The 22,596-nt window shown below is 40.1% G+C and overlaps 2 protein-coding genes across 4 annotated transcripts in view; one reads left to right on the top strand and one right to left on the bottom strand.

Annotated features, from left to right (window-relative positions):
- gtf2f2a (general transcription factor IIF, polypeptide 2a) overlaps nucleotides 1–22,596 on the bottom strand; it is a 315,225-nt gene that overhangs the window by 235,753 nt on the left and 56,876 nt on the right. For both annotated transcript variants that reach the window (XM_078232255.1, XM_078232254.1), the window contains exon 6: nucleotides 5,524–5,605. In XM_078232255.1, the coding sequence (XP_078088381.1) occupies nucleotides 5,524–5,605 (82 nt within the window). The remainder of the gene's footprint in view (nucleotides 1–5,523; nucleotides 5,606–22,596) is intronic.
- kctd4 (potassium channel tetramerization domain containing 4) lies at nucleotides 723–17,013 on the top strand. Of its 2 annotated transcripts, none has more exons than XM_078232257.1 (2): nucleotides 723–785; nucleotides 14,702–17,013. In XM_078232257.1, exon 2 carries the CDS (start codon nucleotides 14,763–14,765, stop codon nucleotides 15,531–15,533), a length of 771 nt encoding a protein of 256 aa, XP_078088383.1. In that variant the 5' UTR covers nucleotides 723–785; nucleotides 14,702–14,762; the 3' UTR covers nucleotides 15,534–17,013. The 2 variants fall into 2 exon arrangements, with proteins under 2 accessions (XP_078088383.1, XP_078088382.1); XM_078232256.1 differs by lacking the exon at nucleotides 723–785 and adding an exon at nucleotides 6,450–6,544.

Below are 22,596 nucleotides of genomic sequence, written 5' to 3' on the forward strand. Positions count from 1 at the left end.
CATTCCTTTTGGAATGGCCAAGATGAGGAAGTTGGAACAGTGAAGTGGGGGAAAGCTATAATCGGAAACAATCTCTTAACAAAATTCAATTCCAGAAGTATTTTCAACAAATAATGACGACAGTGATCACTGGGTAAAAATCAAGATTGACTGTGATGCCTTCCCTAGCCAAACAGCCTTTGCATACCCGCGATCCAAATTCATACAAAAAAGTAGCTACTCGAGCAAAGTACAGAAGGAGTTCACACTCGAGGGACCATAAGCAAAATATAACTCAACCTCAGCTTCTCCCCTCCCTTCCTGCAGACGGTAAGAACTAACATGAAAAGTCCCAAAGGATTACATTCTAGCCATGGTGAGGAGGGGGACAGATGTAGAAAGCTGCTGAACAAGAGCCCAACCTAACATTGCATCTCCTCATCATGTGGTTAGAGCCCTGCCACTCAAGAGTTAAATTGAACACGCTGATAAATAGAACAGCTCCTGAATATCATCTCCAGTCTGCCACTTTTTAAAAAAATTTTTGAATGAGTAATATATAATGAGTTTAATTTCCCCCAGCCATGATCTGATGTAGGTGCTCAGTAGCTAGGGTTCATGGTTATAATTTATAGTTACCCAACTCCTGGACACACTGAGTCACTGCCACCACACTTCTGCAACAATCAGCAGCTCCTCAGCCTTCATTTCCTTTTCTTCACTGTACAGCCCTGCCTTGGTAAGGCACAACCACTTAAACTATAAACCACCATCGGTTGTAACAGAACTGATCTCTGCTCCAAAAGGTAAGGACATTTAAAATATATTTTGCCTCTTTCACCAGTCATTGACAGACTGAATATTTTACTAAAGTCTATCAAATAAAATTCAAAGGTATCGTGTGTCTCAGTACAATTCTGCTCCTTTTGTTAAAATGCTAACATGGAGGTATTTTGAACACTGAGCTCCTAACCTACTGCACAATGACACCAGTGAGTTATAGTGAACAGTTGAGCCGATTTTATAACCTTTTAAATTCTCTCAGGGTTACGCAGGCTAGTAACGGAAACTATTTCAAAACGCTGGGCAACTTGTAGATTGAAGTTGGCACGGTATCATTTTTTCATGATTCAAGAATTCGGATGACAGATTTTTTTCCAAATTGGAGAGTTACATTTTGCAGCCAAAAATAAGTAGCCCACTGAATTTAGAAGATTAGTGGGGGAAAACCGGTTATCCCGTGTGAATGAAAGTTAAAGAAACAGAGGTAGGTAGATTCTGAAAAAAACTGCATCGTTCAATCTCCGCTCCTGAATTTCACAACTAATGCTGCTTACTAGAAATTGAAGAAGCGGGGACTTACAGTTAAGTAACCTATTTGGCCCACTATCAATTATTAACTGCTGAGCATAACTGGGATCTAATCCTTCTTCTCGTTTAATATTGAAATAGTTACTAAATCTCCAAAAATTACCAATCTCTGTACAATCTGCTTGCAGTGGTTTTTGGGCCGATAGATTCTGTTTACAAATGTGGCTCTACGGTGCATGATCACATCTTGATTTTTGCTACATGCTTCAAGAGAGTCACTTCCACCACCGGTATCACTTCTTTAAAAAGTGAGTTATTAATGCCAGCATCCTTTATTCTTGCCCTGCGCTCTTTATTTTTTGTTTTGATGGTGCAGTGTGTACTCGCTTGGAGGTGTTACTGAGCTCAACCATGGCAGGGAACTCAATTCATTGCAGCACAGATGGAATCGCTAACCAGTAGTTAATGCAGCTCAATAGTAACCGTCTCGTTCACCAACTTCTCTCCCCCGGCAGAGTAATTCAAACAAAACAACCTGCACGGATATTTACAAATCAACTGAAAGTCAGCACTGAATATCAGATTGTTAAAACTGAACAGCAATTCCTCCTATTTGTCGGAAAGGAATTGGATGTTGACAGCAGCACTTGAACTGCAGCCATCTTAAGCATTCGGCATCTCTGCCTCAGTTCTACTGCAAACGCCAGGGTCACATCACTAAATGATTATCTGTTAAGATTCTTGTCTGACACATGTGGTTCTGCTTACTTTTAGAATAGTAGAGAAAGAGAAAGTTATTCACCAAACTGTAACGTTACAGAAATAAACCGTTAATGCCAGACATCGGAGCAATTCCAGTTAAATTTTACAGGCAATTGAGATCTGAAATCGAAAATAAAAATAAGCTATTAACCAGTCTGCCTGCTGTTACATTCAATGCAAGGGTGTAAAAGCCTGGATACAAAGATCATCCCCATCACCCGGTATATTGTTTTGAATTTATGATTACAAATCAGTCAGTCAGAACTTGTATTAATTCCATCCATGTTTTACCTGGATTCACAGGATTCAGCTGAGCTTTGAAGGGATTGGAAAAGCATCACGGTGCTTTTAAAATAGGAGAATATCCAACCCTTTATTAAAGCTACTTATCATTCTGACAGTAATGACAAAAATCATTTTTGAGCATTTGGCAGCTATAGGGTGCATTTAAAAACATAGAATAATTAATGTTAATAATGCTGAATAATTAACATTCAGGAACCTTTGCCTGCAAAGGTCAGCACTCTGGGGAGTTTGTTGGTTGTGGATAAGGTTATCTTTTATAAAGAGACTACGCTCTTAAATGCTTTAGCTGGGTAATTTCATCAATCAAGCCTGTCCGTGCCAGGCACATTTCACGATTTTCACAATAAAAAAAAACAACATGCACCAGTACAGTCACGCACTTCCACTGAGAAATAGACAATTCATGCATTCTAATTTTCACAAGCCTTAAAATCAATATATTCTTCGACAATAAGGTTATTTCTTCCAGTTTTCTCTCCATCTGTTAAATCACTTATTTTGGCTGATGCACAATGCCTCACTTGAGAGAGCATTCTTCTTGTGTGACACCGCTCCAAAATCGACAGACTGTCTGAATGTGACACAGTGTCCATACATGCACACTTTACAGCGAAGGTTTAGCAACCATGGCTGATTTTTAAAAATCTCTCCCCCTTCATCCAGCACAATAGGCGATTATTGGACCGCAACTGAAACCAAGATTGAAGTCAGCTAGCTCAACAAAGATCATGAGGTTGAAGTGTCTCTTAGGGCGCAGTGCTGAGGGGAATGCCATCCAGATTTCAGTGAACAAAAGTAGCTGTTGTTGCAGGATATTTCACTGTTCTGACTGTGTGGTTTGCTGTTCTGCATTGGTTGTACAGTGCTGGGTTTAGTCCTTTTAGTTCCATCCTTAGCCATTCTGACACCTCATACAATAAAAAACATTGGAAATAGGGGCAGGAATAGGCCATTTGGTCCCTTGAAGTTGTTCCACTATTCAATAAGATCATGGCTAATCTTCAACATCAATTCCACTTTTCCGTACCATCTCCATATCCACAATTCCCATAAAGCTCAAAAGATTTATCAACCCGTGTCTTGAATTACTCTAAGAATTCCAAAGATTCACAACCTTCTTACTGAAGAAACCTCTCATCTCAGTCTGAATTAGGATAGCTCTTACCGAGACTGTGCCCCACCCATATCTCAAGTTTGTGCCTTCAGTAAGGGAATCAGCCTCTCTGCATCAACCCTGTTGAATCATCTCAGAATCATACATGTTTTGATGAGATCCCTTCTCATTTTCCTAAATTCCAGAGAACAGATAGACCCATTCTAGTTAACCTCTAAAGATCAATTCACTCATCCCAAGGATCTAGCAAACTATGTTATACTCTCCTGAAGGAAAGTATAATCTTCTTCAGGTACAGAAATCCAAACTATACACATTACTCCAGGGATAGTTTCACCCCTTTACACCATACACCACTTTTCCTACATGTAATATTTTTCACATACTGGCATTGTTATGACTTTAACGAGTAAATAGTGTTATTGAGCAATTTAACCCATCGTATCGTCAATGGCTTTAGAGAGTTGGATCCAAGACTGATCTATGAGTGAACCTTGTGGGAAGAATTCAGGGATTGGAAAGAATCATATAATGTTAAAAGAAAAGCTGAACATTAACATATACAGAGGCAGTATTCTTTAATCGAGTATCTCGAGAAAGTGAAGAGGGTGAGTTTGCCACAGTTCTGTTTAACATGCAATTACTTAAAATCGCTTAAACCAGGAGCACAAGACAGGCATATTCCAGCCTGCTTTACCATTACTATGATATTTGTATGGCTCAGTCCAGGTGGAGGTTTAGCAGTAAAATGCTGAAGAAGCGCGCTGTTCAGCAGACCTTTGACGTTTTCACTTGGAAGTGAAGGACAGAATCCATCTGATAATGATCAGAAGCAGCATGTGGAGACACAAATTGTGAAAATGAATTTCAATATCTTCCACCTAGTTGATTTTCTCCACACCTTTGATTCCCAATGGTGCCAAGACAACAGGTTTTCTCCCGTAGGGTTCCAGCGTGGCAGCTAAAAATGACAAATCCCAGTCTGTGTAATTCAGTATTCCTTTGCTCAGCATAATGTCCCTTGCCTCTGCTCAGCACCCTCTTCTCTCCCTCACCTTCCTTCCTCCCCAGCCAATGTCACTGAACACTATGCAGTGAAACATCATTAACTTTAATCATTTCTCATTTTAAAAACAGCCACCCCCTTAAAGATACTGAGATTTAAATTCACTTTGTTTGCAAACAGGAGTATCTGAACAGATATACACAACAATGCAATGTTGCTATTTTCCATATAATAATAACCCATTAATGACACCATAGACAATAAAAGGATAACTTTCAATGTTGTTTTAACCTTCCTCCCAACAAGACCATTCCACTCCTCAACAAGGAGATATCGGAGTACAAACATCATCGTAGTAAACACAATCTTGTACTTTCTGTATTCCCCTATTCCCTCATGCTTACTTGGTTTCCATTCTGCCTTTTCAATCGTGTTACATTAATCGAGGTAATTTGAACTTTTCTGTACTTCATTTGTTTGAAAGTCAGAGCACTCAACCTACCAGTCACAAACACGCCATTCTGGAGCTGAGACGCATACAATCAAAAACTCCTGCCCAAACAGCTGAAAACTGGCCGCAGAGAGTTAGCTTTTCAACTCAACGAATGCTCAGGATGTTGCCATGTTATTCAGGTGGGTCACTGGAGTGACCGAACCAACCCCATGATGTTTTCCTCAGGTGCGACGTCAGTCCTTCCGCTTTTTGGCAACTTGTTTTGTGAGCATTCGAGATAAAGGGAGTCAGTGGCAGTTTCCATTGAAGGATCATCGCTTAATAGGCACACAATGCCTTTGAAAAATGATGTCAGGGTGAAAACTGCTTTTTTTTCTATAAAAATAGGGAGTCACAAGTAGCACATCACAGTATTTTGGTGAAAGGCTAATATAGATACATAGACGATAAATTAGTTTACAATTTCACGACATAAGCAATGCTATGACTGGGTCTGCATCAAGTCAGAGCCACTTAATGTACTGGGGACCGTAGGGTGTCAAACAGCAAATTTAAACAAAATGTTGCTTTGCTACCAAAGTTACTACTGACCTTTTTAACCTCATGTAAGATTCATTGACAGCTGGTCTACATTCTGCACGCTGAACCACAACTCCTTCAAACGTTAGCTTTTCTTGAGATGGAAGAAAGGAAAATTAAAATGAGCATTGCAGAATCACACACAGCATTGAAGAACATTGCTAAAATTCAGAACATCAGAACTTCTCAGATCCCAGATTACCATCAGGATGTATGAAACGACACAGCCTTCTTTCACTAAAGCTCCTTTTCAAAACCAGAAGCAGTAAGCTGACGGGGAACAATTATCCACCATTCCTTTAATCCAATGTTATGGTAATGGGTTGGGTGACTTAAAATCTAACTTTGTACTGTATTACAAGAGAGCAGCCACTGTTCTTTGCCTGCCTGGTTCAAGGCAAAGTGGGGAATTGCTGAATATGTCTCAGCCATCTGGACAATGCAGATAGAGACTTTAAAGTGCATTCCCTTTACACTAGAGCAGAATGTTTATCAAATGGAAATTTCAACCAGATTATCAACGCAATGACGAGTAACAATTGGTAGAACAGAGGTTGGGGATGAAAGGTGAGCTTGCAACGAGATTCCCCCTTTCAAAAAAACTAATTTATTACAGTTGAAAAGCTATAAAACAGAAAGATTCTCTTTTCCCATCTTCAAATGAAATACCACAGTAATATAAAAAGACCCCGTAACCAGGCATTAAATATCACAAAATCAATTCAGAATAGCTACTAAATAAACATGAGCAGCTGTAAGCCAATTGTCTCCAAAGAATCTTTGAATACTGATTTTCGTTGGCACTTCACAAAAATGCGAAAAACAAATCTACAAAATTGCAAGACCCTGGAGCTGAAAAGATATGTAGACTTTAATCCATAATACAAATTTAACCAAATTCTCTCAGTTTTCTTCAGAAATGCCCACAAGAAAATATTAGCATGAAAACCAACCACACTGGTTCGTCAAAGGCTGCAAGCAAAATATTAATCAAATGGAAGAATGGGAAAGCCGAGAGAAGTTGTGTCTCCTGGTAATGCCCAACATAGATATCTTTAAGCAGCATTGTAAAAATTATCACCGTATTTCAAAAGTTGACTGAAACCGATTCCTTTATTGATCCTTTTTATTTAATTCACATCTCAGCCCACCTCCAAATATTTCCCTCCCAGGCTCAACCTCTGGCTTGGTTCACTTGTGCAGGCAATCCCTGATACCACAAACCATGAACATTTACATCAGGTGTGGACAGGTTATACAACTGTGTGAGCATCACATCAATATCTATTTTGTTCTGGCCAGACATTTCCCACACAGACACCCTACATTGCCATTAGATGATGAAGAGAGCTTGATAAAACTGTGGTGAAGCCGCCTTCTTGAATCGCTGTAGTGCATGTGGTGTAGATACCCCATAGTACAGTTTGGTAGGAAGTTGGAGGATTTTGGCCCTTTTTCAATCAAAATTGAAGGAACAACAAAATAATTCCAAATCAGGATGGAAGAGAATTTGCATCTGGCAGTGTTCTCATGCACCTGCTGCCATTGCCCTTCTAGTGGTAAAAGATTGCCGGGTTGGGAGGTCGTGCTGAAGAAAACTTAGTGTGTTGTTGGGGTACACCGATGATGAAGAATGTGCGGGTAGAAAGTTGAATAGGTCCTGATCAAACTGGCTGCTTTGCCCTAGATTGTGTTGAGCTTCTTGAATGTTAGGCTACTGCCCTGAGAAATCTTTCCTAGGATTGAAATGATTGGCCTCCAAGCAATCACAATCATCTTTCTTTGTGCTAGGTATGACTCCAGCTCTCGGAGAGATTTCTCCGATTACCACTGACTTTTATTTAGCTCAGGTTCCTTGATGCCACACTCTGTCAAATGTTGCCTTGATGTCAAGGAAATTATTCTCACCTTACCTCTGGAGTCAGTTCTCTCATCATCCATGTTTAAACCAAGGCTGCAATAAAGGCTGGCGCCAAGTGGCAATGGCAGAACTTAAACTTAGCATTGGTGAGGTTAAACATTATAGCATTATCGGCGATACCTTACATTGCTCTGCTGATGAGCGAGAGTGGAATGATAGAACAGTGATGATCTGGTTTGAATGTGTCCTGGTTTTTATGTACAGGCCATAGCTAATAATGTTCCACATTGTCGGGTAGATGCCAGTGTTTGTAGCTCTAATGGAACAGTAGGCGAGACGTGTGGCTATTTCTGGAGCACAATTCTTCAGCCAGGATGTTGGCAACGTCCATATAGCCTTCACTGTATGCAGTGTATTCAGCTGCTTCTTAAGGGAATGGAATTGGCTGAAGACTAGCTTCCATGATGGTGGGGATCTTTGGAGGAGGCTGAATGGATCATCTATTTGGCACTTCTGGCTGAAGGGCTTTTCAAATGCTTTAGCTTTGTCTCTTGCATTCAAATGCTGCCTTTACCATCAGTGAGGACAGCGCTGTTCATCAAGTGCCCTCTTTGGTAATTGTCCACCAGCATTTTTGACTGGATGTGACAGGATAGAAGAGCTTTGATGTGATTCACTGGTTCTCAGGATTGCTTAGCTCTGTCTCAGTATGTATGTAGTCCTGTGCTGTAGTATGACCAGGTTGGTACCTCAGTTTTACATATAACTGGTGCTGTTCCTGACATGTTTTTCTGCACTTCAGGGGTTGATCTCCTAGCTTGATGGTAATAGTCAACTGAGGGATGTGGTGGGCCATGAGTTTACAGATTGTAGCTGAATACAATTCTGCTGCAGCGCCTCACTGATGCTCAGTTTTGAGCTGCTAGATATGTTCTGAATCTTTTCTATTTAACATGATAGTGCAACACTACATGATGGAGAGTATCTTTGAGACTTCATTTCCACAAGGATTGTGTGATGGTTATTCCTACCAATACTAACATGGCTAGATGCATCTGCAGTAACTAGATTAGTGTGGGTGAGGTCAAATAGATCTTTTTCTCACTACCTGCTTGCAGGCCCAGTGTGGCAGTTCTGTCCTTCAGAACTCAACCAGTTCAGTCAATAGTGATGCTATCAAGCCACCACCCAGAGTAAATTCTGTGCCCTCATTACCCTCTGCCAAGTAGTGTTCAACATGGAGGAGCATGGATTTATCAGATGAGGGAGGGTGATAGGTGGTAATCATAGGAAGTTTACTTGCCCACATTTGACCTTATGTTTTGTGCCACCGCCACCTCTGCTGAGTCTATGCTGCCAATGGAACAGGACATTGCTGGTCTGAAACGTCAGCTAAAAGGTATGATTCAGTGAATATGAATATATCTGGCTGTTGTCGCTTGACTATTAAGTGGACAGCTTTCCCAATCTAAGTTCAAGTCACAGAATCTCTCAGTGTAGAAGAGGTCCTTCGGACTATGGAGTCTGCACCGACACCTGAGAAACACCTAACCTACCTACCTGATCCCATTTACCAGCAGAGGCCAATGGCCTTGAATGTTACAACATGTCAAGTGCTCATGCAGGTACTTTTTAAAGGATGTGAGGCAGCTCGCCTCTACCACTCTCCCAGGCAGCGCATTCCAGACCGTCACCACCCTCTGGGTAAAAAGGTTTTTCCTCTCATTCCCCTAAACCTCCTGCTCCTCACCTTGAACTTGTGTTCCTCGTGACTGACCTTTTAACTAAGGGTCCCCAGATATTTGTGAGGACAACTTTGTAGGTTAGCAGTTTAGGATTGTATCTTGTCAAGTTTAAGTATTGTTCAACTGACAAAGTTAAGCTAATTAATTTGTTATCGTTAATACATGTTGTTAAGTAAAATTTGTTTTGATTAAGGCTCCCTGGTTTGTCAACAGAATTGTACCTGGAGTGAAACATCCTGTCCTTACATTAATGCCTAAATAGAAGAATTGTTGGGGTCTAGTTTGGCTTCATAATATACCTTGAGGTTCCTGATCCTAATATAAGTTAGTAACCAGAATTGCTCTGATGTTTGTGCCACCTAAGGAGCATTATGTATTTTTGAGGAAAGCTAGCCTTCAGAATTAGATGGTCAAAAGAGGGCTGGAAAAAGTTGCCTATGCACTGTTCTGGAACCAAGTCTCCGGTAAATTATAGGTTACAAGTCACGGGTGAAACCTGCATAGGAGTGTACATACAAGATATCAATGAGTAACAAGATCAAGTAAGGTGACTGCCAAATCTGCATGCTTCATTTGCCGATTCTGTGACTTGAACCTAGATTGGGAAAGCTGTCCACTTAATAGTCGAGCGACAACAACCAGACATATTCATATTCACTGAATCATACCTTAGTTGATTTATTGGAGGTTAGGAAAAATAATTGTGATATCGGCACAGTTTAGCATTTTCTTTTATTTGTGATATGTAATTTGGTACAAGGCATTTTACATAAATCCAACCAATTACAAAGACTCAGCCAGGCCATTAGCAGGGATCAAGTAGGGCACCAATTAAAAATGACTCAATTTTCATCTCATCCCGGAGACAAGAAAAGAGCATGCGCTTTCACATCCTCAGGATGTCTCGACGTGATTTACAGGCAAGAGAGAGCTTTTAAAGTTTAGTTGCTGCTATAATGGAGATAAACACGGCAGCCAATTTGCAAACAGCAAGAAACATTTGTGCCACAACAGACAAACACCATCTTCAACCTGACAGTCAATGATGTTGTCATCATCGAATCCCTCACTATTGTCTGGGGGTGGTCATCGATCAGAAATTTAACCGCAAGAGCCACGAAAAAGCCCTGGCTACAAGAGAAGGTCAGAAGCTGGGTATTCTGTGGTGGATGGCTCACCTCCCGACTCCTCAAAGCCTCTCCACCTTCCACAAGGAGGAAGTCAAGCATGGGATGGAATACGTACTAGATTATGCTGGTCTTTGTACAAGAATCTCCTCCCATTTATCTAACTCATTTAAGCTTTCCAGCACATTATTATTTTTTATAATGCCTAGTTTTCTTTTGAAAACATAAAATCTGTTTACCTCAACTATTTCCTGTGGTAACAAGCTCCACTTTCTGGGAAAATAGTGTTGAGGCAGATCAGACTCAAATGGCAAAGCAGGCTACTTCTGCTCCTATTTCTTGCGTTCTGAGTAAAGAAATTTCTCCCCAATTCCCAATTTGATTTGTTAGTAACTACCTTACATGTAAAGGTCCTTCGTTTTGGAGCCTTCCACAAGGGGAAACATTCTATTTACATTTATGCAACCCCACCATAATTTTAAAGATCTCTATCAGGTCACCTCAAAGCCTTCTCTTCTGTAAACAAAAAAGCCCAACAGTTTCACCGGCATTAAAGAAATTCTCTGATTGCCAATAAAGCAACATCAAACAATATTTTAAATGCATTAATTAAATCTGTCAATTCATTTTATATTCCATTTGTGCATATCAAAACAGTTGCCAGAAACAATTTTGCAGAAATTTTTTATTTTCAAAAATGCCAAGAATAAACAAGGGACTGCATATTCAAGAGGGAATTTGATAGTTATCTGAAAAGGAAGAATGTGCAGGATTGTGGGGCAAAAGCACGATTGCTTGTTGGGAGAGCCAGTGCAGACAGGGTGGGCTAGATGGCTTCCTTCTTCAATGTAACAAGTTTGTGATTCTGTGATGTTCTCTAAATCTAGTTAGACATCAATATCAACAGTCCTTCATGAATGCTAGGTCAAAATCGTGGAACTCCCTACCTAACTATCACTGTGGGAGGACTTTCACCACATGGATTCAATGGCTCAAGAAGGCAGGCAGTTCACCATCACCTTCTCAATGGAAATAAGCAATAACATCTGGCATTGCTAGCAACATCAATGTTCTTAGAATGGAACCAAATACCAACAATATATCCGCCACATCAAAGCAACTCTATTTTCCTCTATAGTGTGCCAGTTCGGGCTTGTGGGGCACATCTTTAATCTTCTTCCTTTTCCAGCAACCATTTTCTACCTTCCAGCTAATGTACTGTATGTCATAACAGGCCATCCTTCCCTAACTTACATTATTGAGCAACTGCTGGGTTACGTTGTTTTAAAGCTACTCCAAACCATCAAGGCTGCTGTTGACTAAATGAACCAGACTTGAACGCAGTCACAAATGTTAAACTAACTCTTAGTTTTCCAAACGGTTCTTCTGACATCTAAGTTTATCAAGACTGAAGCATTCCCTCCAAAAATTTAATTAAAACTGAATATCCAGAAAAACTATTCAAGATCATCTTTACAAATAATTATTTGCACCAAATTCTTCCTGTCTGCATTGAAATACATCGCATGTATGGTTAGCACCTGTATGTCTCAAATTTTTATCAACCACGACAGGTGGCAAATGCCTGATTAAATCTTGGTTCACTGTTTTAACATAAATAAGTTATTTTAAAGCTAGTCACCCATCACCATCTGATCCGGGATTTCTGTTTGTGCATTCCCCAGCCTGTGGTTTCCTGTCCATTAAAATTCTTGGCTGTGTGCTTCCATCCCATGTGTTTCTGATATCAACTTATTATTACACATTTGTGGGAAAACAATAGCTATCATAGGCGTTTTCAAAGTGCCCCTTTTGACTTATCCAGTGAAAGAATGAGATCCAGATTTTCACTCCCAAGGTGGGAGGGCAGAGTCAAGAAAATACCCGGCTCATCTGTTTCCTTGAAAGAAACAGACCCACTTCTCACCCGCTAATGTGTGCTCCCTTCCACCCAGCCCCATGGCCCTTCATACCCTCCAGGCCAACCTATGGCCCTTCATGCCCTCCAGTTCAACTACGGTCCCCTATCCACCGCATGATCTAACCCCCCTCGCATTACTTCACTGCAAACTTATGCTCCTCTACTCACCTCCCAATGGCCTTTCATGCCCTCTATGCAAACTTATGCCCCTCTACCCACTCTTCCATGGACCCTCATATCAACCATGCTATTCTATGCCTCTCCACCAATTCTCCATGGTCACAAAGCACCCCTATGGTAACTTCGTGCCAACTCAGGTCAATCAATGACCCTTCCACTCATGGACTTCCACTTATAGCCCCTTTACCAACTTATCCCAACCCAGGAATTCTTGCACATTTCTATGGTCCTCTAACAGCTTCAATGCCAACATATACCAAGCCAATTCCCCAAAACACACCATCCTGTACAAGTGGTACTTACACACTCTATGCTAACTCACTCAGTATTCATCATGACAGACCTCAGGGGACATGCTAAGATAAAATAAAGTTCAAAGTACCCATTTCAGACTTCATTACATAAAACTGTCATTGATAATAGCCTGTTCAAAACATTTAAATCCCCTTTAATATTTAACCCCTTATAAAAACAAACATTTGTATTCATTGCCCTGCAACAAAGCCAGCTAATCCTTTAATAACCTCTTGGACCCATCAATCAAAATGCAAACTTACAGCCACTCTGTTGTGGCCATCTAACGCCCCCCCCCCCCCAAACTGTGGTAATAATGAGTTGGAGGCAGTCAAACAGGTCCAGCAGTACTAATGCTATAATGTATACGTCAAGCTTATAAACAGCAGTTGAAATTGCAAGCACCGATTCTTTCCAACCCAGACACACAGCAGGCTGGTTTTCTACTCAAAATTCAAAGAGCCGGGGATTTTGATAACTTGACAGTTCCACGTGCCTTATCCACCTTTTACACACATTCATGTATACTTTTAAAAATAGTAAGTTGCACACTGTGGGGAAACATGCATTGTACCAGCAAAAACTCTGCCATGCATTCAAATAGGCCTGTGGGTTCGGGATGCCCAAATGTGAGAATCACATCCCATCCCCTTTTCCCTAATGGCAAAAATAGGATCTACCAGAGGCTGCTCTTCTGGATCCACAGTCCTACTACCACTTTGGCTGAGTCGTGGTGTCTCCACTGCTCCCTGAAAATCTGGACCCTAGTATCAAGTTAACTCTTGGGTACTGTTGGTTCATATTCTGTGAAATGTATCAGCCCTCTCTCTCATTTATGAAAATATTGAAGTAAGGAATGAATCCTCACAAATTCTGGGGTTATTGGATATTTGGAAAGTGGTGTTTGCAACAGCCAGTGAAAAAGCAACAAGACATGAGTAAAAGAATTCTATGATTTTATGATTCTAAAAGAATTATAGACCAGTTGGCAGAAAGAGAAATGTGAAGCACTTGGAGGCAGCAAGATGTCAGGATCAGTTTAGAACAAATTAAGTGACATGTCACAAATTGATTGAAATTCTTTGGAGGAATAGCTAAATTAGTCAATAATCCAGTTTGCAAGCATTACAGAAAATCCTGCAAGCGAAGCTTTTAAACAAGATTGCGGTTCCAGGAACAGATTAGAACATCTTAAATGGTACAAACACTTCTGAAATCTTTGGATCAAAATATTTAATCCTGTTCATAACTTTGTGCACCGAGAGAGTAATTAATTGTTGCCAGCCATTTTAGAACAAAAGGTACAGGATGTTAACTGCTAAATAAATGGAAGTTGCAGTCACAGAAACAGTATATTCAACTCAATAATTAAATCCGTTTCACTTATGTAGACTGGGACAAATAAAATGGAACGACTGTTGCGAAGTATGTATTTTCTCATTTGAAAACCAGATAGATGATCAGAGTTTTCAATTTATTCATATGAACTCCAGTTAGATTCTTCCCATGGTTTGTGGAAACTGATCGACAAATGACTCATGCTAAAACTACAGTGTCTAACTATTTAATTTTCCATTGGAGGCCTTCCACAAAAACAAAATTGTTGCTTCGTAAGTGAATGGTTTTAAAACGATTTGTCTGCATTAGTGAGTGAGATTAGCTCCATTTTGTAGCCCAAGCTATTGGAAAACCACATAGTCAGCAACCAATGCATAAGAAAAATACAGGTCAGTGACTTGTGCACACAAATAACATCTACATCAACATTAATTCCTTCCCAGTGGACAGCAAATCTCATGACAGACTGCGGAACACCTTCCAAGCAGATTCAATTCTGATAAAATCTCATGTCTATGTTTGAACAAGAAGTCACTCAGCTTTAATTCAAGTAGTAACTCCACTTCTACTTTGAGAGAGCGGAGGGCATATTTTGGTATCAAATTAAATTGCTGCAAACTCACTTTGTGCTAAGTTGAAATGCCATTTACTGTGAAATAATGCTGACATTTTATGAAATCCTGCCAACATTACTGTTTCATTATTGCTACTGCACTGTACACAGGTGATCTTTTCGACCAGCAAATGCAACCCCACACGGCCTAATTAATATCAAGACTTGTGGAATGGAAGGGAAGATCAATAAAAAAGAAACCGACTGTGATGGAAAATGCAACATTACAGAAGGCTTTCAAAAAGGCAAGAACTGCAAAGCAGCTGTGATCACCATTAATGTCGGTGGGCACCTCTACACAACACAGAGGCGCACTTTAACCAAGTACGCAGATTCCTTACCAGAAGCTTTGATAAATGGCAAAATCCAGAGTACTGTTGATGCTGATGGAAACTGCTTCATAGATCGTGATGGCTCACTGTTCAGGCACGTCCTTAACTTCCTACGAAATGGTGAGCTTCTCTTACCAGAAGGATTTCAAGAGATTCAACTTTTGGCACGGGAGGCTGAATTCTACCAAATAAAACCTCTGACAGATGCTCTGAAAACCAAGTCTGCCGCTGTGCGCGAGGGCTCAGAAGCCACATTCCTAGAAATCACTGACAGCCACGACCGCTCTCACGGCCTCCGTATCTACTGCAATTCTTCAGATTTCATCACAAGGATCAAATCGCGCATTATTCAAGTGTCAAAAAGCCGTCTGGATGGGTTTCCTGAGGAATTTGTATTGTCATCACATGCCATCCAGTTTAAGTATTTCATTAAGTCAGAAAGTGGTGCACGGCTTGTTCTGAAAGAAGACAACACCTTTATATGTACTCTGGAGACCCTAAAGTTTGAGACTGTCATGATGGCTTTAAAGAGCGACTTCAAGTTACTGACCAGCTTGGACAGCTCCAAAGGGTCAATTGTTCAAAGTGATGCACTCCATTTTCTAAAGTAAATCCTGCTTTACAAGTAATGCAGAAGTGCGCTGCACACCACAATAATAAACACTTGAGTTACAAAGGACTGTTTTGCAACTATCGTACCACAATAATGAGACAGCAAAATAGGCTGCTTGGTAGATTAATATAATGATGTGTGCTATGCATCACTAAACCATTAAAGAGAATTTAAATCACCTGATTACATTATAATCTCTTCAATCTGCCTATAAGCATCTTCTTCATCATATCAATTCCATTTGTAATTTACTTGCTTTGCTGATTAGGAATCTACAATGAGTAAGTTATTTAGATCCTTGTGTATTATTGTAATATTCTGTACAGGAAAATAAAACAATTTTAAAACTGTTCCATAGTCTTAATCTTGGAATATGTATAGTAATTTCCTTAAACATAGGTTTCTTTCTTTCTCTAGCATGAAATTCTTAGGCAACGTATTCATTTTTGATATGTATGCAAGTTAATATCATACTACACAGCTCTATCCTATAAGGTTCTGAGTAACAACACACAGCAAAGCACCTAAAATGCAAAACACTTTCATCAGTTACAGACTATATAGATGGAGAAAGCAAAATTAGTTCTGGATTGCTGGCACAGCCACAATAGGCTGATACGTCTGTGTGTGTTTAAATCTCGACAGAAAATAATCCATTCTGAATTTAAAACAAAACAAACAAGCAAATGTAAATTTGTGCATCAGAATGTTATTGTTTAATTGCCATGATCCACTCATCAGTCACGCATTCAAATTCCTTCTATTGGCATGAAGCTGAATTCATTGCAAGCTGCTAACTTTGGGAGCTATTAAATGATCATGAAATAATTTCAGTGTGTGCAAGCTTATTTTAAAATGGTTTGTTTCGGGTTGACTGATATACATTTATATGGTGCACTCCCAAATTGAAATGATTACCAAACCATCTCCTGTTACTCTGGAATGATTTCAAATTCCCCCTCCCCACCAATGCATTTTTCACATATGGTGCCACAGAATGCTGAGGAGCATCTTCAATTGTCAACACTGAATGTCAAATCCCAGTCATGTCACTGTGGGGAAGCACCTAACACAGGTCAGATCATTCAACATAAGGAAGGAAAACATGCCAGAAGAAGCCATCTCTATGTATTTGCCAACAATTTCTTATAAAACAGCTTGGTGACAAGTCAGCAGCAAGTTTTCCATATGTCTTCTTACTGGGCAGAAGATGGAGGGGAGAGAATAGCTTAGATATATACAATTCTAAAGACAGAAAAATAACCTGTATTTAATGGTTTTATCCTTTGTTCTTTCAGCCTTGGCAATGAGACTTTCTGGTAGGAAATATGATAAATTATAACCTACATCTATGAATTATATATTTATAATTGCAAAAATAAGGCCATATTGTCAAATGCAATTAAAGTATTTAAGCAGTTACGTTAAGCATGCCATGTATTGAATGAATATAAAGCAATAAAGATTTTAAAACCAAATATTCTGTTGCTTTTAAATTGTTTTTAAGAAGAAAAACATTTAGAAAATAAGGAGAAAGATAATGCATTAAATCAATTAGTAAAGTGTTTTGTTTAAACAGTTTGACAGGGTAATTTTCTATAACGCACCATTTGGTCTCTTAATTTGATTCTATAATTTATTTCTTTGAAACAAAGGCTATTGTTGCCTTAATTTAAAGGGATAAAATTTATAAAGAGCTTGGTGTCTTTGCTAGTTCGTTTCCTATGTTAGAACATGGAACATAGAACAGCATAGCACAGAACAGGCCCTTCAGCCCACGATGTTGTGCCGAGCTTTATCTGAAACCAAGATCAAGCTATCCCACTCCCTATCATCCTGGTGTGCTCCATGTGCCTATCCAATAACCGCTTAAATGTTCCTAAAGTGTCTGACTCCACTATCACTGCAGGCAGTCCATTCCACACCCCAACCATTCTCTGCGTAAAGAAAGAACCTACCTCTGATATCCTTCCTATATCTCCCACCATGAACCCTATAGTTATGCCCCCTTGTAATATCTCCATCCACCCGAGGAAATAGTCTTTGAACGTTCACTCTATCTATCCCCTTCATCATTTTATAAACCTCTATTAAGTCTCCCCTCAGCCTCCTCCGCTCCAGAGAGAACAGCCCTAGCTCCCTCAACCTTTCCTCATAAGACCTACCCTCCAAACCAGGCAGCATCCTGGTAAATCTCCTCTGCGCTCTTTCCAGCGCTTCCACATCCTTCTTATAGTGAGGTGACCAGAACTGCACACAATATTCCAAATGTGGTCTCACCAAGGTCCTGTACAGTTGCAGCATAACCCCACGGCTCTTAAACTCCAACCCCCTGTTAATAAAAGCTAACACACTATAGGCCTTCTTCACAGCTCTATCCACTTGACTGGCAACCTTTAGAGATCTGTGGATATGGACCCCAAGATCTCTCTGTTCCTCCACAGTCTTCAGAACCCTACCTTTGACCCTGTAATCCACATTTAAATTAGTCCTACCAAAATGAATCACCTCGCATTTATCAGGGTTAAACTCCATTTGCCATTTTTCAGCCCAGCTTTGCATCCTATCTATGTCTCTTTGCAGCCTACAACAGCCCTCCACCTCATCCACTACTCCACCAATCTTGGTGTCATCAGCAAATTTACTGATCCACCCTTCAGCCCCCTCCTCTAAGTCATTAATAAAAATCACAAAGAGCAGAGGACCAAGCACTGATCCCTGTGGCACTCCGCTCGCAACCTGCCTCCAGTCCGAAAATTTTCCATCCACCACCACCCTCTGTCTTCGATCAGATAGCAAGTTACCTATCCAATCGGATAGGTAACTGGCTATCTGATCGATAGCCAATGTTACCCTTATTTTGATTTTTAAACTTTTGCCAATGTTCTGCTTATCTTTTGTGTCCATTTTTTTAAAGATGTATTTCCATTTAAATAAGTATCATACAATCGTTGTCATTGGTGACATTTTCAGATGGGCACATTTTAAGATTATGGCCCCCAGTTTGGATGACCACACCAAAATGAAGTAGCTTTTCCTTACAGTAGGTTACTTGACTGGATACTTCACTTGTTCTAGTATCTCAATTGGATAACCGCCTGAACCTTATGGTGCCAAGCATCGCTCAGTGGTAGTGCGGAATTCAGAATCAGTAGTTTGAGTTCCAGTCCAAATCTAGAGATTTAACATGTTATCTAGGCTCACACTCCAGTGCAGTATTCAGCAGGTGCTGCATGACCTGAGATGCTGCCTTTTGAATGAGATGTTAAACCAATGTTTCTGCCCACTCAGATGGGCTTTTAAAAAAATCACACATCACAATTTGGAAGAAAAGCAGGAGAGTTCTCCCGAGTGTTCTGGACAATATTTATCCCTCAATCAATATCACTAAAATAGATTATTTTGGGCCATATCTCACTGCTGTGCACACGGGAAGACCACCACCTCCAGGAAGTTCCCCTGCTAGCCACTCGACACCCAGCCATTTTTTCACTGTTGCTGGATCAAAATCTTAGAACTCCCTGCCTAACAGCACTGTGGGAGTACCTACACCACATGGAGTGCAATGGTTCAAGAAGGCAGCTCATCACCACCTTCTCAAGGGCAATTAGGCAATGGACAATAAATGCTAAAGTCAGTGACAGCCACAGCAAAAATGCGCGCAGCCCTTCAAGCTTTCTCCACTATTCAACATGACTATGACCGATCTCCTATCTCACTGGCATACTCCAGCGCTCTCCTCAGACCCTTTGACACCTTCAGAATCTAGAAATTTATCTATTCAATGATTTGGCCTCCCATGAATGAATTAAAAACATATAGGCTGTACAACAGTTCAAAATATTTTTCCACTTCAAAATACTTCATTAATTCTAAAGCACTTGTGATATGTCCTATGGTTGTGAAAAGTTTTTTTAATAAACACCAGTTCTTTCTTTCTAAACTCAAGGGAATGCGGGCCATATTTATGCAATTTAAGTTATCGCATACACAGACCCAAGTTTTTAAAAATTGTAAACGACCACACCCCTCAACAAGTTAGGCTTGCCCTACAAAAAAAAATTAGTGCATTTTCCACAGCCTCCCCAGATTTTATTCTTTCCTGGAATCTCTCAGCAGATTTCCTGGCGTTTGTCATCTCTAGCCAGGAAACTAAAAGCACATTATTTAAAATCTATGATTCCCAAGCTAGAGACTGGGCAAATCTTTGAGTCACACCACAGCCACCGCAGCACTTTTCAAAATGAAAACAAAATTATTTGTTTTACCCAGGAGTACAGTGAGCAGTGCGGCTATGCTCTGGAAATCAGTGGAAGAGTTAAGTTTCTGCATTCATTCTTAGACATCTTACCCATGTAACTGTCTAAGAGTTTAGGAGGCATGGTTAGTAAGTTTGCAGATAACACCAAGATTGGTGGCATAGTGGACAGTGAAGAAGGTTATCTCAGATTACAACAGGATCTTGATCAATTGGGCCAGTGGGCTGATGAATGGAGTTTAATTTAGATAAATGCAAGGTGATGCATTTTGGTAGAGCAAACCAGGGCAGGGCTTACTCAGCTAATGGTAGTGCGTTGGGAGAGTTATAGAAAAGCAGATTTAGGGGTACAGGTTCATAGCTCCTTGAAATTGGAGTCACAGGTGGATAGGGTGGTGAAGAAGGCATTCAGCATGCTTGGTTTCATTGGTCAGAACATTGAATACAGGAGTTGGGACGTCTTGTTGAAGTTGTACAAGACATTGGTACGGCCACACTTGACATACTGTGTACAGTTCTCTTCGCCCTATTACAGGAAGGATGTTATTAAATTAGAAAGAGTGCAGATAAGATTTACTAGGATGCTACTGGGACTTGATGGTTTGGATTATAAGGAGAGGCTGGATAGACTGGGATTATTTTCCCTGTAGCGTAGGAGGCTTAGGGGTGACCTTATAGAGGTCTATAAAATAATGAAGGACATAGATAAGTAGATAGTCAACACCTTTTTCCAAAGGTAGGGGAGTATAAAATTAGAGGGCATAGGGGAGAGATACAAAAGGGTCCAGAGGGGCAATTTTTTCACACAGAAGGTGGAGAGTGTCTGATCATAGATCATAGAATCCTACAGTGCAGAAGGAGGCCATTCAGCCCATCGAGTCTGCACCCAGGCCCTATCCCCATAACCCCATGCATTTACCCTAGGTAGTCCCCCTGCCACTAAGGGGCAATTTAGCATGGCCAGTCCACCTAACCCGCACATCTCTGGTCTGGAACAAGCATTCCAACCATTATTTTGTAAATTGAGTTTGTGTCTTTCTATGCCCTGTTTGTGAACAGAACTCCCACTTACCTGACGAAGGAGCAGCGCTTCGAAAGCTAGTGGCTTTTGCTACCAAATAAACCTGCTGGACTTTAACCTGGTGTTGTGCGACTTCTTACTGGAACAAGCTGTCAGAGGTAGTAGTAGAGGCAGATACAATTTTGTCTTTTAAAAAACATTTAGACAGTTACACAGGTAAGATGGGTATAGAGGGACATGGGCCAAACACGGGCAATTGGGACTAGCTTAGTGGTTTTTAAAAAAAAGGGCAGTATGGACAAGTTGGGCCGAAGGGCCTGTTTCCATGCTGTAAAATTTTATGACTCTATGGCACTAACTGTAACAAACTTTCAAATACTTCAAAAAAAGTTTCAATCAGTTTTTGCGAGTGCCTAGTGGGCCACTTTTGGTAAGCAGAACTGGCGCTGCGGGTATTCTTTATGTAGTACATTGTAACAGTAATGGCAAAAAACAAGTCAGGTTAAAGAGTCACATAAACATTATGATATTAAAGCAGTGACATTATTTCATATTTGTTGTTACTGCCCACATAAATGTTATAAAACAGTACCCAATTATTGTTCATACAGCATTGTGATACAATCTATTAAATGCTGTTTGCTTTTAAAATGAAACATGAGTTTATGTAATTCATTTTGTCGAACATTAGCGTGTCAAGCTTTATAGCTTGTTGAATCAGAATTCAAGGTAATTTTAATATCTTGCTGTAGAAGGAGGTTCAGCATTCCAAAGAAAGGAGAAAAGCAAGTATTAGTGGGAGTAGGGATCCAGGAGGACCAGCGAGTGTCAGTGAAAGTGGGTGTTTGGGTTAGAGAACAAACATCAGTGGGAGTAGGGATCCAGGAGGAACAGAGTGTCAGTAAACACCACAGACCCATAGAAGGTTCCAGCATTGGCTCACTTAACTCATTGCATTTGCGCCAGCTCTTTACATCATTCCAAAACTAATTCCACAGAATAGCTCTCTCCCCATAATCCTGAAGCTTCCCCCGCTTTAAATAATCATATAATTTTCCCTTAAAGGATACAATGGTCTCTGCCTAAACCACACCGTGTGAAAAGAATTCCATTATCCAACAAACCTGTGTGTAATGACCTCTCCTAAACACTCTAAATCTGAATTGCATGATTCTCCAACCAGAGAAGAAGGTATTTCCCCTTCAAAATATGTCAATTTTCAGAAAATTTATTAAATCGCTCTTATCCTTCTCTGCTCCAAAAGTGGATCTATTCCAGCATTTTAAATCCGTCCCATAACTATAGTTTTAGATCTTGTGGAATTATGTCATAAACTATCAGTGACTTAAATGTCCTTTTGAAAATGGTGCAATCAAACCTTCGCACAGTAATCTATCACCTAATCAGTGTCTTGCACAAATTTTTCATTACTTCAATCCCCTTGTGTTCTGTACTCCTATTAATAAAACCCAAAATGGTGGTAGTTCTTTTTGTCTTAACCAACCAATCCCTCCCCATTTAATACATATTCCTAAAATACATTCCCTCACTTTTAGCCACATTAAAATGTATCTAATGTATTCCTCAAAAGTCTTTTATAGTCATCCTCAATTTGTCAACTCTCTTATTTTCGTGGTGTCAGCATATTGAGGTCATACTTTTTATGCCCAAGTCAAAATCATTTATACTTGCATTGAGAAGGAAACAAATGCTACTGTGTCCCAATCCTGCTGACCTCTGGGCAACACACATTTACCCTAACTCTTTGCTTCCCATCTGTCA

Source organism: Mustelus asterias, chromosome 17 (assembly GCF_964213995.1).
Source record: "Mustelus asterias chromosome 17, sMusAst1.hap1.1, whole genome shotgun sequence".
NCBI lineage: Eukaryota > Metazoa > Chordata > Chondrichthyes > Carcharhiniformes > Triakidae > Mustelus > Mustelus asterias.

What these genes read in the sequence shown, in the direction of transcription:
- kctd4 (XM_078232257.1), top strand. Translation starts at nt 14,763, where the DNA reads ATGGAAGGGAAGATCAATAAAAAAGAAACCGACTGTGATGGAAAATGC.